This window comes from Camellia sinensis, chromosome 1 (genome assembly GCF_055761805.1).
Source record: "Camellia sinensis isolate YWXY chromosome 1, ASM5576180v1, whole genome shotgun sequence".
Taxonomy (NCBI): Eukaryota; Viridiplantae; Streptophyta; class Magnoliopsida; order Ericales; family Theaceae; genus Camellia; species Camellia sinensis.
Genome location: NC_138961.1, coordinates 229018846 through 229038008, shown reverse-complemented (window position 1 = coordinate 229038008; position 19163 = coordinate 229018846). Strand labels below are relative to the sequence as shown.

General features: G+C 33.3%; 2 protein-coding genes across 2 annotated transcripts; both read right to left on the bottom strand.

Annotated features, from left to right (window-relative positions):
* Positions 1-3841: 3841 nt before the first annotated feature.
* Positions 3842-12615, bottom strand: LOC114317537 (KH domain-containing protein At4g18375). Its single transcript, XM_028264273.2, has 9 exons — positions 11332-12615; positions 10734-10872; positions 9258-9903; positions 6854-7327; positions 6405-6650; positions 6029-6241; positions 4982-5037; positions 4801-4891; positions 3842-4304 (listed from the first exon to the last, which is right to left on the bottom strand). The coding sequence occupies exons 3-9, from the start codon at positions 9888-9890 to the stop codon at positions 3966-3968; spliced, it is 2052 nt and encodes a 683-aa protein (XP_028120074.2). The 5' UTR covers positions 9891-9903; positions 10734-10872; positions 11332-12615; the 3' UTR covers positions 3842-3965.
* A 3875-nt stretch (positions 12616-16490) lies between these two features.
* LBD40 (LOB domain-containing protein 40) lies at positions 16491-17889 on the bottom strand. Its single transcript, XM_028264272.2, has 2 exons — positions 17433-17889; positions 16491-17317 (listed from the first exon to the last, which is right to left on the bottom strand). The coding sequence occupies exons 1-2, from the start codon at positions 17620-17622 to the stop codon at positions 16653-16655; spliced, it is 855 nt and encodes a 284-aa protein (XP_028120073.2). The 5' UTR covers positions 17623-17889; the 3' UTR covers positions 16491-16652.
* Positions 17890-19163: the final 1274 nt, after the last annotated feature.

Genomic DNA, 19163 nt, shown 5'->3' with positions numbered 1-19163 from the left:
CAATCAGTGGCTTGTAGGTATAGGGTCATCTTATCCTTTCAATGACTATAGTTGTTTCCGTCAAACAATGGTGGCCTATTTGTGGCTTGTCCTTCAGCTAAGGTTGCCATGGATCGAAACTCCTAGATGGTTAAATCTAAAACAAGAGTCTAGACTCTGATACTAATTGTTATCCAAAAAACAACCTAAGAGGGGAGTGAATTAGGTTTTTACAGTTAAAATTAATAATACTCTAATAAAAATTATGACTAGCACAATAGATAAATATAATTAATGAAACAAAAATAATTAAAACAATTGTCTTAACAACTATGTCAGTTAATGATTTTAGTACGGTAAAAATGTGAAATATAGTTATGGCAATTTAAAATAAAATAAAGAGATAAGAGAGTGAGAGGCAAACAAATTTATAGTAGTTCGACTTCAACTTGGCCTACGTCCACTCTTCAAGCATCACTTGAGATTTTTCACCATTTTTTAGCTTCACATGGGTGCTAGCAACCTCTTTACAAATGGAGCAATCCCCTACGGATTTTGCGTAGACTTCACAAACCCAAACCCTTGCAAATCTTAGGTGATTCACAATCACTCTCAAGATTTCAAGAACACAGTGTTTGCAACACTTTTATAAGATAAAATGGTATTTTTGCTTTCACGTAGACTTCACAAACCCAAACCCTTGCAAATCTTAGGTGATTCACAATCACTCTCAAGATTTCAAGAACACAGTATTTGCAACACTTTTATAAGATAAAATGGTATTTTTACTTTCAAAGAAAGCTTACAATAAATATCTCTCAAAGATAGATAGTCCTTCTGTCCCAAAATAATAGTCCCTTTTGAGGAATCTAACTTTTTTGGTAGTACAATTATTGAATTTTAAAAAAGTTAATTTTCCAAAATTACCCTTTTGATAGTATATTTTTTGAGAATATCAATGTCATAATTGTACTTTTTATATTGTTTATTAATTTAAAAGAAGGGCAAAATAAGAAATTTATATTATTTTTGTATTTGATTTTTTAAGAGGGACTAATATTTTGGGACAATGAAAAATGGAATAAGGGACTAATATTGTGGGACGGATGGAGTATATAAAATGAAGTTTTGATTTTTCTGTAAATCTCACACAGGAAAGATGTGCTTAAAGCTATAAGGCTCATTGTATAATTTCTGAGAATAGATGTGAGTGATTATAGATCAAAGAATATTTTCAGATTTTTTGTGACTTGTTTACATTAGAAGCTTATATAATAAAAATTATAGCCGTTGTAGTCATTTGAATTTATAGCCGTTCATAACCGTTGTACTTTCATCATTACCAATTTGAATATCTTCTACTCGATCATTACCAATTTGAATATCTTTTACTTGAGCCTTTTGAACCTTTATAGTCGTTTATAACCGTTATACTTCTATCATTACTAATTTGAATATCTTCCACTTGAACCTTTTGAATCTTTTGGCCTGTTGCTGTGCTAGGCAGTTTGAACCTTTGTTTTGAGCTGTTTGAACTCCTGATTTAATCAAATATTGAATACATTCTAACAACATTTAAGATAAAGGTTTAGGTGAGAAATAATAGGACAAAATAAATTTTGATTCTATTTTTCTCTTTCAAATAAATCATCAAAATAAATTTTGATTCTTTTTCTTTTCTCTTTCAAATAAATTAAAACATAATTAAATAAATCATCAAAATAAATAAGTCTAATAATTTTATATGTATTTTATATAAAAATAATTTAACAATCCATATACTAACAACTATCATCAAAACAAACACAATTTTACTTAATCTCTTCACTATCAATTCCCTTCATTCTACATCTGAAAACAAACGGGGCCTAAATGTCAGGTGTCGAAGTCCCATTCCTTCATATAGAGAGGGTCATAAAACCAATTATTATGCAAATTACAAATATTTTTGTTATTTTTTAGAGGCAAAAATCATTTTAACTCTATATGCACCTTGTGTAATTTATTTTTAAAATTTGAAAATAAACATATAATTACCATTATATGTTTTGGCACAAATTTCAAACTTGCTTTTAAATTTCAATCCATAAATCACAAGAGAATTTTGTGATTATTTATAAATGATAAGGAAGAATGTCTAGGTAAATTTCAATTCACAAATCACAAGAAAACTATATAATTATTTTTAAATGATAAGGAAAGAAATTGCACATGAACCAAACTACAAACTACATATTACAAAGAGGTGAAGAGAAATTTGCAAACATTTTTTTAACTAAGCTAAATAAGCCTCAAAAAATTGAGAAAACAAAGGAAAAATTAAGAGGTATGCTTTGCAACTCATCTCGTTTACAATTTTGAGATTTTCATTTTTTATGATTTTGAATACAAAAAATAAAAATTAAAAACACATTTACAATTTTGAGATTTTCATTTATTGTGATTTTGAATACAAAAATAAAAATAAAAATAAAAATAAAAACAAAATTGAAAACACGTTTAAAACTTTTAGATTTTCATTTTTTATGATTTCGAATACAAAAATAAAAATTAAAAACACTCCTTACAAAATGAAACGTGTCCTAATTCTCTGGTTGAAAACATTGTATTTGTAGAGTTCTGAAAATTTCGTCACATCCATGGTAATTTGAATCTAATTGATGACAAGAAGGAAATGACATCTGATTGAGTCACCAATCAAATCAATATACTTTCATCTCAAATTCTGAATATTGGATCGCTTCATTAAATCAGACATCAAATTTGAAATTTGATGAAAAAATCACTTTTTAAAGTTTCAACAGTTTCACCAAACTGGCAACAATTTGAGAATTGAATAAAAAAATCATCAAACAAAGAACAGAATACAAATTTCAACAAATTACTGTTTGTGACCATTGAAGGAGAGGAACCGATCAACCAACCGGTTGCTCGGCCGGTTGACCAACCGGTCGACCACGAAAAGGTTCAAACAATTCAAATGAGTAGGTTCAAACAATTCAAAAAAAATATATATATATATATATATATATTTGTCTTACCGGTCGACCAGCCGATCGACCACTAAAAAGTTTAAACAGTTCAAATAGATAGGTTCAAACAATTAAAAAAAAAAAAAAAAAAAAAATTACCTTACCGGTCGACTCGACCAACCGTTTGTCCCTGGAACAAATTTGATGAAAATTAACCATTGGAACATTCTTTATGAAATTGAGAAAATGGTCATTTTTTTACTCAAATTTGATAAAAAATTAGGTGAACCGTTGGAGATGCTCTTGCTAGAACAAAATACAATACCAGAAATTACAAATAAAAATAAAAATGTTTCAGCTGAATAACCATTCATGAATTAATTAGGCATATTCAATTTGAATGGACATCAATTCAAATCGCAACGTGTATAGAATGAATATAGTGTCCCATTGACATACATTACCAATGCAGAAAAGAACAAAATCCAAATGCAATAAATAATTGACAATCAACAACTAGCTTTGTATATACAGAAATTCTGATATAGTTAAAGCAGATCATTCAAGCACATGCACTCTGAAAATACAGGGCATTTACACTGAGTTGTAGAGGTATTTATACAGGAAAAAGAGAAGGGAAGAAAAAATGAATAGAATAAAAACAATCCGAAAACAACATTTAGTTTTCCCAGCGCTGTACTTAGTTGGAAGATTTGGAGAGGAATTTAAAAAAGAAAAAGAAAAAAGTGTGCGAAATTAGGTAAAATTTAAGTATATTTTATTTATATTTCACCTACCTTTTTCATTTCTCTTTCCAAATCCCTCCTCAAATCTCCCAACCAAACACGGCATAGCCAACACAAATGATTTCAGATCATGACAAGGAAAGCTGGATCATGAAAAACTCAAATTACCTTGAAAGCATGCAGTCAAGTGCTGATAAATCAGTGACAATTACCAAATTATAAAACACTACAACAAATTATGGTACAAAAAAAAATCCCAATTCTAGTGTCAGTACTGGTAAGAACGTTGTGCACCAATGGTCTGGTAGGGAGTTTTTTGGGCACTGATGTTTTGGTACAAGGCTTCCCGAGAATCCATGTTCTGGTAGGCAGTTTGTGGGATATTGTTGTTCTGGTATGGGTTTTGTGGAGTATTGATGGTTGGGTAGGTGCTTTGTTGAGTACTGTAGTTTTGATAAGAGCCTCGTGGAGAATTGATATTTTGTCCAGCAGAAGAAATGTATGCCTCAAAAGTACTCCGGGAGGCATTCAAATGCTCAGAAGACCCATGAATCTCAACAGAACCACCAAAATGAGGATCTTGGTACTTCAATCTCGTTCGATCAATCTGGATATTAAAGAAAAAAGTCTTAAGTAATCCTTACATAATTAAAAGCAGTAAATATGAGAAAGAGAACTTACTAAAAGTTAGATGAAATATCCAATTAATGATTTGGAGAAACTTATTCAGACGTTGTAACCTAACTAGATATTAGTAGGAAACATATTTTTCACCCCTCCTCATCATTTCTCAATTTTATTAGTAATAAAATTCCTTAAATAATTTCTGCAATTCCCCGAACGTTTCCAAAAAGGTTTCCTTTTTGCCTTTCTTCTAGGAAAGACCCATTAATAGGAAGGAGATTTTCCCAATTTTAACTGAGAGTTCCAGCAGAATGGGCTAAACGAAGACAGGCAGACACCTAAACAAATTACCAGCCCAACCTATATCAAATAGCAGAACTTAGTTCTACTACAGGGCTCTCCCAGTAGAAAGTTCATGCTGAACTGAAGTGTAAATAACATTCATAAAATAAAAAAATTGTTGTGAACACAACACTGACCTCACTCGTGTTGCTCCCTCTTGTTCCAACTACAGAACCTACGACATTGTTTCGCATCTTCACATCCATACCACTGTTGATGTTAGGATATCTGGAAGAAGAAAAAGATATTAATGCTCTCCATCAGACAACATAACACTAAATTAAAATAAAAGTTATTAAAATCAGAATGAGTCAATACCCGGTAGGACTTTGAGGATCTGGATAACGCCTGGGTTCATAGTCATGTTCACCACCCTTCAAAACAGCATCAACAATGTCTTAGTAACATGGCAGGGACAATGCTTTGAAAAATCAAAACCAAGAAGACAAACAAGCAACTTGCTTGTTAGTCAGAAAAATTAATCTATAACAACAGTCAAGAATTAGCCATGGTAACATCCCAAACAATCTAAGACTTCTTGCAAACATGCATCCTCAAAAAGCCAACAGTATAGAGTTGGAATCAGGCCTCCATATCTCTTGGGGAAAGAATTACCCCCCAAAGAATCTCCTCATGCACCAAAGCTAAGGCCCATTTGGTGATTCTATCTCCCTGAAATAGCACGACAAATCCTGTGCACGGAAGTCATAAAAACGCACATTTTGAGTCTCAGAATTAGTCCCCCATCTCTTATGTGCAAGAAGTACATGCACAAGAGCCCCCCAATAGGGGCATCGTTCTCCATCTCTTGGTAGTGATTGCAATGCAGAAAAGAGGAACAATAGAAGTTATCCGTTTGACACAAGAAATTTGAATCAACCACATACTAGGTATACTAAGCTTGAAACTTTTGATAGCAACAAAAAGCATGAGATTTGTACACGTGTAAGTTCACTTGTTTTATGCTAAAACATGGTTTTACTTCACATGAATTAGTTGTTATGCCCAAGACTTATGTACCACCTAATACCAGGTAACTTGTGAAAGAAAGTAAATTTTATGCAAGCTAACTTCAAAATATATTCAAACAAGTCATGGATGTTTTCTAGCTTAATACTTGCCAGACCACATCTCTACGGCAGTAATGATTAAAAAAAATAAAAATTTAGGTATTGGCTAGCGAATATAATTATAATGAATCAACACAACTTGATTCAGTAAAACTGACACTGCAAACAAAGCCAATTAAGCCATTTTTTGCAAACACAATGAAATTTTTTATGAACAAATAACTGATCAAAAGACAGGAGCATTAACATTGGAAAACATCGAAGGATTACACATAAAGCTTTAAATAGAATATACCTTTACAAATTCATAACCTCTTGAGCTCCCAGCTCTTATGGGGCCAGACGGATGTGGCCCTACACCAGGTAAACTTCCAACACGGCCAAATCCCTTAACTGGCCCAACTGGTGAAGGTTCTGCTCCAGCATTGACATCTCGCAGACATCTTTCTCTAAGTCTTGATGCTATCTCTGCCAGAGCATCTTTCGCAACACCAAAGTATCCAGATATCTAAACTATCAATAGCATAGATCAGTTCAAGTAATAGGAAGTGTCATTTATATAAGCAAATACAAGTGTGTGTGTGTGTGTGTGTGTGTGCATTCAGAAAAATCAAACTTCAACAAACATGGCAGATAGCAACTAGAATTAAATTAAAAGGCAGCCACCTAACCTGCACGAGCTCTTCATGATCAGCTGCACATTTGGGCTTATCCTCCTTGGAGAAAACACGTATATCTGCCTGGGTTCTCCTCCTCATCTCATTGATTACATGACCACCTTGTCCAAGAATGCAACCAACCTTACTTGATGGAACAAGAAGTCTAGTGGTAATAATTCCTTTTTCAGAAAATTCACTCGTTTTGTTTTGAAGCAGAAGAATGGCATCAATAGCCTGTGATCTTTGATTCGAGAGAGTCTGAAACAATTTCAGTAAAATGATGCTAGTACATTGATAACAATAAAAATCTAGAAACAATAAATACACAAAAGTTTGCTTAAATGAAGGATGCTTCTAAATCAAACAAACAGATGCATAAGATGGAGATATGTTTTAAATGTCTACACATGGGGGTAGGGGGCAGGAAATAGAAAGAAAAAAGGAAAGAAATGAAAGTCAACCTCAAAAGAAGAGACACAAATCACACGTTCCTCTGACTCTGCTGATGCATCTTCTACATGAATACTAGCTCCTGTCTCCTCCTGCAAGTGTTTTACATTGAAACCTCCCTTGCCAATGACTCCACCAATTTTCCCAGCTGAGCACAAAATTTTCATAGAAAACTCACTTGGCACCTCCCCACCATACATACGAGGACCGCCATCAAAACCACCCAGCCCAAATCCAGAAGGCTGGTCTCCAAATCCTCCCATCCATGGCATTGGTGGCATATCACGGGAATCAGAGTGCTTCTGAGACCACATTGAATTTCCTGGAGGGTGCAAATTAGCCATAGAAGGACCAGGAGGATGAAAACCTTGGCCCCCATGGGGCATAGGGAAGTTCAATGGAGGTCTGTCCTTCCTGGGATTCTGATGCAGCAAAGTGGAAACCTCATAAAGAGCTCTCTTTGCAACTGCTGGTTTTCCTGATATCTGTAGAATACATACCAATATCAAATATTTTTTATTGGATATCTTCTTTTTCCTTCTTTTTCTTTTTCTTTCTTTCTTTTAGATTAAGAAACTGTGCAAATTAATCTGCCAAACTGAGCGCCTTAAAAATGAGCAGCTAATTAAAGTACACAAAAACTCTCTACAACAAAGAATTCCAACAAGATAAACCACAAAAAAAATTATTTTTCTATTTATTATTCTCGTGACTTTTTCCCCTTTCTTTCCAGCAAGGGAAAGCAGTAGAGAAGCAGCAGTAACTATATCCAGTCTCATCACACCAGCATAACAGAGTAGCTTGACCAAGCATGTCCCACCTTTAGAATTAAGCTCACACCACCAAGTTGAGTGGTCTTCTCAGCTCGCCTAAACGACCCCACTGAGCAATATTGCTAAGAAGGCTTTAATGACGACTAATTAGACTAGGCAATTATGAATCTATTTGGTTGATTGATAATAATAAAAAACAAGAAGCACTTTCTCCAGTCAGTTACGTCCCTTCACCCATATATATATATATCAAATATCTACAAGAATAGTCTTAGAATCTAACAATTAAATAAACTAATTGGTAATAACGGTTTAACAAACACAACATAACATAATGACCCTTGATCAACAAGGTCAAATAAAAAACAGAAGACCCCCAGTTATGTGTAAATGCCCCAAATGGTAGAAAGAGATTTGGACAATTATGACACAAAACCATGAAGATTATCTTAGAAAGTACTATAACACGATTTTATTTCAGGTAATATATTTATAAGTGAATTAGGATTGTTCATACAACTGAATCACCTGAAAAATCCGACCGGTCCAACCGAAAAATGACTGTAACAGACGGTCTCGTTAAACTGAATGGCCGGCTGCGGGCCATCAAAGCCTTATAAATCTAGGTCTTGGTCAGTCATCGGATGCCTCAATTAGAAAACCGTTGAAATCGACCAACCGACATGTTAAATAATATATTTTAAGGTACACGTGGCTTTGTTCTATTGACTTACCAGACTACCATATCTCTACACCTTCCAACTGTCTTGTCTTTAAATCTCATCTGTAATCCCTATTTTCTCTCTTACACGCACGCATTGGAAAAACACTTAGAATCCCAAATGTTTAGACTTCTCTCTCACACACACGTTGGGAAAAACAACCAGAATCCCAAACAATAAGAGCTCTCTCTCGTGTCTATCTCTCTTCATTCATTTTCTATTTCAACCAACAATATTGAAGCTTTGAAGGTGTTAGGCCAACATCAGTGATGGTGTTTTGAGTAAATCGTTTGCTTTTGATTCACATAGATCAGTGGCCATGTTGAAATCTTCTTTCCCAATCATCGTCTACAATTACTCTCCTCTCCACATTGGCTATTGTTGCTCAGTGCTTGTGAAACAAATCAACAATCAGTTGGTCTTTTTGCTTTGTTGCAAAATTAGGCATTCTGATTTTCTAGTTTGCTAAGTTTAATTTGCAAAGAAAGATTTTGTTAAAAAATTAGGACTTTCTTTTTTAATTTTTTGTTTGATAAAAATCTGGATATCTACTGATGTTATTCCTGATTTCGCCTTCCAATTTTTTCCAGTCAACACTCAACCCAAAACAAAAAGTGTCCAACCCGTCATCCGATCGTTACTGACCTGCCAAACCAAGTTACAGTGGCGGTCAATTTTGACAACACATTCAGTTGAAATCGGTCTCGCATGCATCCAGCCCGACTAAGGTCAGTCGAGTGCCAGATTTGTGGCAACCCAACTCGACCCATGAACAGCCCAAAAGTGAGTTATGTATGTGTGTATATATATATATATGCCAGGGGCATCACTCACCAATTTTTTTACTCATATTTCCTTCTCCTGTAGGAATAAAAGGCATACATACATGTAAAGAAGCAGCAGGACGAAAGAAATGCTACCTGTACTAATTCATCAGTGCTCCGAGCACAGATAGGAAGATGTTCTGCTGGAAGAACACGAATACTTGCACCTGTATCACTTCGTAACCTCTGAATGACATCCCCCTTTTTTCCTAGAAGGCATCCTACCGTATTATTTGGAACAAGAAGGCGTGTGGTGACCACATTTTCATTACCATCTTCATCTTCCCTTCCACCAACAAGGTCTTCCTCAACAATTCTGTCGTGAACTTTCAAGAGAGCATCCTGTGCCGGGCAATGAGGCTCCATGGAATCATCTTCTTTCTGTGTGTCTGGATCCTCATCCTCATCACTGTTGTGTTTTCTATGGATCTTTGTAGCAGGGCTATAGATGATTATCTCTCTTTCATCTGAGCCAGGGACAGAATCAGCAACAGTAATCCTTGCCTGCGTCTCTTCTCTAAGGGCTCTGACTATGCTTCCACCTTTTCCAATAACACTACCAATCTTTCTAGAATGGCAGAGTATCCGATAAACAGTATCTGAAGTGTGGGAATTACCAGAAGATTGTTCCCGACTAGAATTAGACCACTTTCCTCTTTTGGCACCACCCTTTTTCTTAAATTGTGTGTTAGGGAGTTTCTTAAAGAAGGGTCGCCTGTTCCCTTCCATACTTCCACGAAAACTATATATAAACATATAAGTAAAATTAAAAACTAAAATAAAAAAGAACAAATATGTGAGCAAGGTCAAAAGACAACAATTAAATAGTTGTGAAAAACATCAAAAACCAAATGACATGGAAAAAAATAGGGCAAATTACAACCCCCTCGAGGTTTGGTGAAAATACAGATTCCCCCTAAGGTTTGAGAAATTACATCCTGCCCCCTGAGGTTTATATTTTCATAACAAATTGCCCCATGAGGTTTTTATTTTCATACAGATTCCCCTCTAATTTCTCCTAATTTGTTATGAAAATTTGACACTCAGGGGGCAATTTGTAATTTCGTAAATCTCAGGGGGAATCTGTACTTTTATTTTGTAATTTGCCCAAAAAAATAACAAGCCGTGTAATAAGCATATGACTGCTAGATCAATAATCAGTTGTTATTATACTATAGTTATACATAAAAAGGTCGTGCACTCACTTTCTTATAGAATATACAATCTTTTTAAGCTTCTTAACATGTGCCCCAAGGGCACACCTTAACAAAATCCTACATAAAAATGCAAATTGATTCATATGATAAATTGACATCCGTATCAAATTGTGCGAAAAAGTTGAAGCACCAATATATTAAAATTCTTGTATTCTTCAATTTACATTAATCCAATGCCTTGTCATTCCCCCATCAACTTCCCCCCTATAAACCTATCCATCAGCAAATGTGTGCGTACATGCACACAAAACGTTCCTAGTAAATTAATTAAGAATATTACACGTAATTCTATAACCAGATGCCAAGATGAAATACAAGAATCCTTTCAATGTAAAAGTTTGAATTAATGAAATACCTCAAGATGTAGGTTGCAGATTTCAATAACACCAGAGCCTACTGACGTTATACACCTACCCTAGCCTTCAATTGTGCCTCCAATTGTGTGCTAAAACAACTCAAACTTTTCTTTCACTTCCAGGCAGAGTTCAACTATGCTGAAACCATCAAAAAAAAAGAAAACAATGGACGTTTCAGTGAACAAATATCACGCAAAATTGTGCACGTTCCTTATTGACGATGTTATGGTTGCAAAAAGAATGAAATTCGTAAGAATGAATAAAAACCCTAGTACCAGCAAGGGAAAATCAAACTGCTTTGAATAAAAGCAAAGTTTTCAACTGTTTGGTGTTTAGTTGCTATAAAATTCGCGAAAATAAATTTATATGCCACACAAAAAACAAATGCTACATTTACCTTCAATCGAATCTATAAATTTATATGCAACACAAAAAACAACTTGAACCTTCTCCGCAAAATAGTTTGAAGGAAGAAAGGGTCGGATAAATCGATTAATCTCGTTCGTGTGAGAACTAGGTCAGGATTTTCCAGCAATGGTGCAAAGAAAGTAAAAACTTTCCCGAGAAAATTAAGAGGAAAGAAGAAAAGATACATACCACGGAGAGATTCGAAGAGATTTCAGCTGCGGGGAGAGAGAGAGAGAGAGAGATGTTAAAAGCACAGTCAGTGTGATTGCCGCTTCCTTTGGAGCGAACCCTCCATCTCAGAGAGCGACAGAGAACATAATAGGGTTCGGTTCGGCCTGGCTTTGCTTGGACTGTCTTCTTAAGTTGATAGGCTTTAAAGCCCATCACGTGTTTTGGGCGTTACAGGTTCAGTGTCTTATTTTGATACTACGAAGAAATATCTATTTTATGTTTTGACTGTTGGATGTTTTTGCACCAGTTATGGCATCTCCAATCTTTATTCACTTTTTTTCATTAAATTTAAGTAAAAAATTGATTACATGCTTGATGGAACGTTTTAATTCTTACTCTATTTTTTGGGGGGAAAATATCAAAAATATGGAAAGTATAAAAAATAATTATAAATTTATAAAAATACAACACTCATTTAGCACAATTTAATGCATAAATAACTTTTATTTTTATGAGTTTGTAATTATTTTTTCAACTTCTCACCTTTTTTTATCAAAAAAATAAATAAAACTTCTCACTTTTTTGATATTTCCCCCTTTTTTATCATATTTTTTTTAAAAGATTTCTAAACTTATCCTAAAAATGTGTTTTAACTTTATTTATGAAAAAAAAAATCATCTTTAATTCTTACTCTTTTAAAAATTTAATCATATTTAAATAAAACTATGACTATTCAAGATTTAGTAAATATTTTAATCTTGATTTGGTAAAAAATTTTAACCTCTCTTAATTCAATATAAAGTTTATGAAGTGATTTTAGCTCACTTTTAATTTTTTATGGGTAAATTACACTTACACCCTGAGGTTTGAGTTTAATACATATCATTCCCTGACATTTGAGAAATTACACTAACCCCCTTGTCATTGTAATTATTTAGACCGAATGAATACGTTGAACTCGTGCACTCTCACTTTTTTTGTTTTGCTTTACTTTCACTTTTTTTCTTCATTTCCTTTACTTTTTTTTTTTAATGTAATTTCCTCTATTTTTCTATTAGAAATTGTTGCCTTTTATATAAACAAGGGGGTTGTGAAATGAGACTATTAACCACAGAAATGGAGATGTAATTTCCAAAACATCAATGGATGGGTAGTAATTGAACCAAACCTTATGGGGTGTCCATGTAGTTTACCCATTTTTTATTCATCAAATTAAATATTTAGGATAAATTATAAATACACTCCCTGAGATTTAATTAAAATACAAATCACTCTCTGTAGTTTTGAAAATTACATTCCACCCCTAAAGTTTCTAATTTCATAACAAATTGCTCATTTTATTAATAAATTATCAAGTCAATTAATAGTTTTTAATGATATTAAAAATATGTTGTAATTTTATTATTATATAAGAGAGTAATTATGAATTTTATTTTTTTAATTAATTCTGTTAAATAAAAATTCTAATAAAAAGATATTTATAATTTTTTAAATCATAAAAAATAAATTATATTTTAAATAAACTTCAAAATGTGTATTTATAATTTACTTAAATATTTAAGAATTTGGTGAAGGATAGTGTGTAGAAGGTAAAATCAACATAATAATGGGCCTGACACAACCATGTTCAAGGAACTGACCACTCCAACCAAAGCAGCCCACAAAATAACCAAATTAGGGCAAGACAGCAACACTATAAAGAGGACCACCCCTTCAAAAAGAGGTATGCCCCAATTATTGCACACTACACTACATATTACAGAACACATGGTGTTCTTCCCCCTTGGTCAGTCTTCTCTAACATTAATAGAAATTATCAAGTTAATCTAAAAACATTACGGAATTATATACTTATTTAATGATGTTTTATAATTCATCCATTATATTACTTATTTCTTTATTTTTCAAATAAAGTCACCAGTCCCCGTGCCTTGCATATATGATCCGCTTTGGCATTCCGATCGCACGGTTTTGTTCTTCTCCCATTGGGGGAAAAGGCCTATGCAATGTAAGAGAAGCCAACCTGCTTATAAGGTGAGAAAGTAGTCCCTCACAGACCGATGTGAGATTTCCCGCACATTAGCCTCCAGCCGCGCTGGCTCCGGCCACCCCTGAGGGAGTTCCCACAGAGGGCGCCAAATAAAGCCACCGGTCCCCGTGCCTTGCATATATTGTCCGCTTTGGCATTCCGATCGCACAGTTTTGTTCCTCCCCTACTGGGGGGAAAGGCTTATGCAAAGTAAGAGGAGCCAGCCTGCTTATAAGCTGGGAAAGTAGTCCATTACAGACCGATGTGGAATTTTCCGCACATTAGCCCCCAGCAGCGCTGGCTCCGGTCACCCCAGAGGGAGTTCTCACAGACGGCGCCAAATAAAGTCACTGGTCCCTATACGTTGCACATATTGTCTGTTTTGGCATTCCGACCGCACGGTTTTGTTCCTCCCCCACTGGAAGAAAAAGTCTATGTAAGGTAAGAGGAGCCAGCCTACTTATAAGGTGGGAAAATAATTCCCCATAGATCGATGTGAGATTTTCCGCACAATATACATATTTGATTGTACTATTTTTTTGTAGACAGGATTTTGATTGGACTATTAAGCGAAGGAAAACAAAACTAGCATAATGTTCTTTGAAATTGCCCCCAAAACGTGAGTCGAGTAAGTTTTTTCAATCCCAACAAGTCATTTGCATGTGCATCACGTGGACACGACCGTGCCATACATAAGCCCATTTTAGGAAAAATGGTAAAAGTTGATTTTTTTTTTATAACTCTTTTTTATTTTGAGTAAATTACACTGATATCTCCTAAAATTTCTATTGAATACAGATTTTCTTTTCACATTTAAAAAATTATGTTTTTCTCCTTAAAATTTGTAATCTCATTACAAATTGTCTCTAAATTGCTGATACTATGTCTTAAAAGTTTTTAAATGACAATTTTGTCTTTTTTCCTGCCATTTCTTTTTTCTGTCATCATAATTACATTCTATAACTTTCTATCATTAAATTCTACCTAAACATATTCTTATTTAGTGATGATATACAAACATAAAATTTATATAGAATTTTCAAACACAATAATATAACTTAATGGTGACATTTTTCTTTAAAACAAAACACCCATAAACATGATTTATATTTACAACAATATCACTATCAAAACAATTTATGATATTTTTTATAAAAATAATTTTTTATTTGCATTTCTACCACTATGTTAGATTAAATCAATTTAATCTAGATATATTTAAAAAGTATAAAATTCAAACAAAAATATTTTTAAAAATGCATTGAATATAATAAAATAAGATAATATATTAAATTTTTATATTTTTTTGTATTTGGTGAATTTAAAAAAATACAGAATATTATACTGCTTAAGTATATTTAGATTAGGTGTATCTAAAAAATAAAATAAAAAAAAATTTGCTTAAAATATTTTTAAAATTCAGTAAAAATTAAAAAATTCAATTTTTTTGTGTGAGTTAAATTGAATAAGATGACTGTTATTTCTTTTAAAATGACATGAATAAAATATCTATATTATTTAATTATTTTATATGTATAAAGGTTAAGAGGCAAATATGTTATTTTAATTTAACAGGGGAGTAAGTATAATTTTTTAAATGTAAAAAGAAATCTGTATTAAATAAAAATCTCAAAGAAATATCATTATAATTTATCCTTTTATTTAAAAAAAAATTGTAAAAAATAAATAGATAATATGACTTAAAAAAAAATTAAAAAGTCAATATGGCCTCGTTTGGCAAGAGGCTATTTTAGCTAATTAGCTAAAAAGTTACTAAATTAGCCAAAAAGCCAACAATCCATACCAAAAAGTCAAAGATTCTCTTTTCTCTCTACTTTTTGCACATCTTTTCGTAATTAGCTAAAAAGTCATCCCAAACATACAAATTTTTTTTACCTACCTTTTTAACCAAATAACTAAAAAATTACTAAATTAACTTGTTCCCAGACGAGGTTTGATTTTTTACCTAGTGGCCAAAAAGGCCATAAGCTCCAATGTGTTACAAAAGTCGTTCCGGCTGAGTTTGGTTTATGAGTTTAGGAAGGGATTTAGATGAAGCAAAAAATAAAATAATAAAAAATAAAAATAAATAAATGTGAATATTAAATAAAATATAATATATTTAATTGTTATTTCACCTATTTTTTATTTTCTTTTTCAAAGTTTTCTCCAAATTCTTAAACTAAATTCCCCTCTAAATTCTTAAAATCAAATACGATCAAAATTTCTATTATTTAAAAAGAAAAGTTACAATTTAATTTATTTAATTAAAAATATTTATAAAATTTAAATTATAAGTTTTTTATGTAAAAATACATAATAAAAAAATTACATTCTAAGAATTCTTACCTGTAGTTAAATATTTCTTCAACCACTTTTTACTTATTGTTAGTCTTCTCTTATTTAAGTAAAATACTATAAACTTACTAAAACTCAATAATGTTAGGATTTAACAAAAAAAATAAACTAAGAAAAATATTATATAATTTAAATTCATTTAAAATGTAAATATAAGTGTTGAATCTGAACGTTATCAGAATTCTTAGTCACTAAGATTATTAATAAAAGAAATAATTAGAAACGATACAAATCAAATTATGGCAAGAAACTTATTCGAAAAATGAGTGAATTGTGTACATTAAAAAATAAAAAATAAAAAATAAAAAATCAGATCAGAATATAATTTAAAAAATAATTATAAATTAATAATAATTTTTATTAATATTAATAATTAAAATTATAAACTTTCTCAAGTATTAAATTTTTACTTTTCAAAGATTATTTTTCCTAAATTAAAAATTAATGTGTTATGAACCATACTAAGAACAAATCTGATTTTGACAATTCACATTTTAAATAAAATTATGAATACTTTTTCTTAATTTGTAAGGATTGTCAGAAAAAAAATATATATACATATATATATATATATATATGTAGAGAAATGATAGTGATTTTTTTTTTAGACGAAAAGAAAAAGGTTAATGAGTTCTAAAAGTAAACAACCCGTTTGGGGTAAAAAAAAAATTTATTAAAATAATTAAAAAATTAAAACACTCAATTACACTACTTTCTTTAATTTTTATATAATTTTTTTCATAAAAAATAAAACTAAAATAGACAATTAACGAGCCCAAAAGATCACAAGTGACTCATCCATGTTTGTCCCCTCTATTCATATATATATGTAATCACATTTGTACATGTCGATTTCACAAAGGGCAAAAAGGTAAAACCATAAATCAAAAAACAGAAAACAAAACAAAGTACTCTCACTTTGATCAGGACCGTCCAAACTCAAAACTGAACTCTAGCTAACCAATCGAGTTGTCGGACGCACCGGATAGTCAAGCTCCAGCTCCATCCTATCATCGGACGACTCACGCCGACGACTCTCTTCATTCCTCTCCTGACTCACGCTGTGATATCTCGAAACCGGCTCGAACCCCAGAGTCAGCTCCAGCTCAATCTCGCCGTCACCAGACGAATCATTCGTCTTCAGAATCGACTCATCCGGCTCCGCAGTATCCAAGCTCTCCTCTACCTCCCGGCTCTCACCGTCCACATTCGCCGCCGCCGCCGCCGCGGCTGCTTGAGACAGGTGACTCAGCGACGACTCGTGACTCGTCGACCGATTCAACTCACCCCCAGGCACAACATTAACCAGGCAAGCCTTAGGCTTGACAACAGCACCTGACTTCTTGAACCGGCACCGATTCCGAACCCGGTGAACATCGTTGGACCCGGCAGAGTTATCGTCCTTGGAAACATGACGAAAGTCGTAAACTTTCAAAGGCGGGCCATTGTTAGACTCGGCCGCTTCGGACGCAATCTGGGTAATCGGATCCCCCTTCAGAACAGACTCCACGGCGTTCTGACAAAGCGACCAGCTACCGGACCAGAGCAACCCGACGGATCCATAAATCGGGTTCACAACCCGGCCGCAAGCCTCGTATAGGAGTGAGCGAAAGATTGCTGTAAACAAAGAAATGAATGAAATTAGAACATGGGTTTTTGTGGACTAATATGGAAATCATAGGGGCAGGACCCAGAAAAGAAAATTAGAAAAGAAATATAAGTGGGTGGTTACCGGGGCGGAGGTGTTCGGGGCCGGCGTTGACGAGGTTGATGAGGCCGGCGCGGCCGTAGAACTTGGCAAGGAAGACGGTGGCGTTGGCTTGGGATTCGGGGCTTTTGATCCACTGAAGGCAGGGTCTGATGCTGCAGTTGTCGCTGCAGCCTTTGCGGAGGACTCTGCATCCATTACAGCTTATCCGCATTGTTGTTGGTGTTGTGTGTTTAAGAATTTTTAGAGAGAGAGAGAGAGAGAGAGAGAGAGAGAGAGAGAGGGAGAGAAGACGAACCGAGAGATGAATGGAGATGGGTTGGCTTGGGTTGGGTTGTATGTGTGTGTATATATATTGAGAGAAAGAGGCGTATTATATTTATAATTCGCATATAAGAGGTGAAGGCCACTGGGGTTAGGTGACGGAGGTACTTGCGGCTGCAGTTGTTTAGAAACCAGGTTTGGTCATTCAAAGTGAAGTGGGGTCTGTACCACTTCAGATTTTTGGAGATACAAAATTACGAACGACAGTATAAAAAGTTCAAAACCACGCCCGTGTATAGCGCGTGATCTCACTCCCCAATTATAATGGTGCAAATCATCTCCCCATGGCGAAGGCTACCCCGATTCCCTCCGTCATTAAAGTGCAACTCTCACTTTTTAATTAAAAAATTATTACTATAAATCATTATTATTATTTTTTATTCTTATACATATCGTTTCATAAAATATTATTAAAATGATTTATTCCTAAACAAAATATTAATCTCTTTTTTACTTTGCATTATTTTAAAATATTCATTTTTTAAGAAAAATTAAAAATTAAAATAACATAAATTTTTTATTTTATCATTCTAATGTTTATTGACTTCACAGAGAGAGTATGTGAAGAAAATAAAAGTAAAAAATTACTTCCACCTCTTTTGGATAATATTAAAAAAGTCAATTTATTAATTTATTTAATTTATATTATTTTTATATTTTTTATATATCTTTTCCTAATTAACAAAAATTTCAATTTATAAACCATATTTCAAACAAATAATGAAAAATGTTAATGATTTAAATTAAAAAATTTAGATTTAAGTTGATAAAATTACAAAAATTATATTTATTTTATTATAATGATCAAATTTTAGAGTTAATTGATGTGTAGGGATGACAATTTGAATCCGGCCTAATGGGGACCTGACCCCCGACCCTGAATTGAGCGGGTTTTTCCCGAAAAATACCTTCCAACGGGACGGGAATGGTATTCACAAATCAATCCCCGAACAGATTCGGGCCGGGGACGAGGATAAATGTCCCAGCCCCGTACCCAGCCTGGCCCCGTCCCCGCCCCCGTTTCCCAGCCCGGTTTATCCTCGATGTAAAATTACTATTTTACCCCTATATACATATATCTATATAATATGGAAGAAAGGTTTTTAAAAATGCCTTGTAAAATTACAAGGTATTTGTTTCTTTGTTATCTAACTTTGTTTTTTTCTTGGGTTGCTTTTTTTCTTGGCCAGATATTTTTGTTTGCTTAGTTATTGTTTACGCTTTCTTCTCTCTTAATTATTTTCACTTTGCACAGTCACTCTTTCAATTCTGTTTATATTTGTTGTTTGTTAAGAAACGTTTACTAAAACCTGATTTGTGCTTGCTCACTGAGATATAAATTGTTTTACCATGTGACCTCTCTTTGACTAAGATATACGGTGAGTTGAAGCTTTATTTTGTTTATATTATATTTTTATAGCTGATATTCAA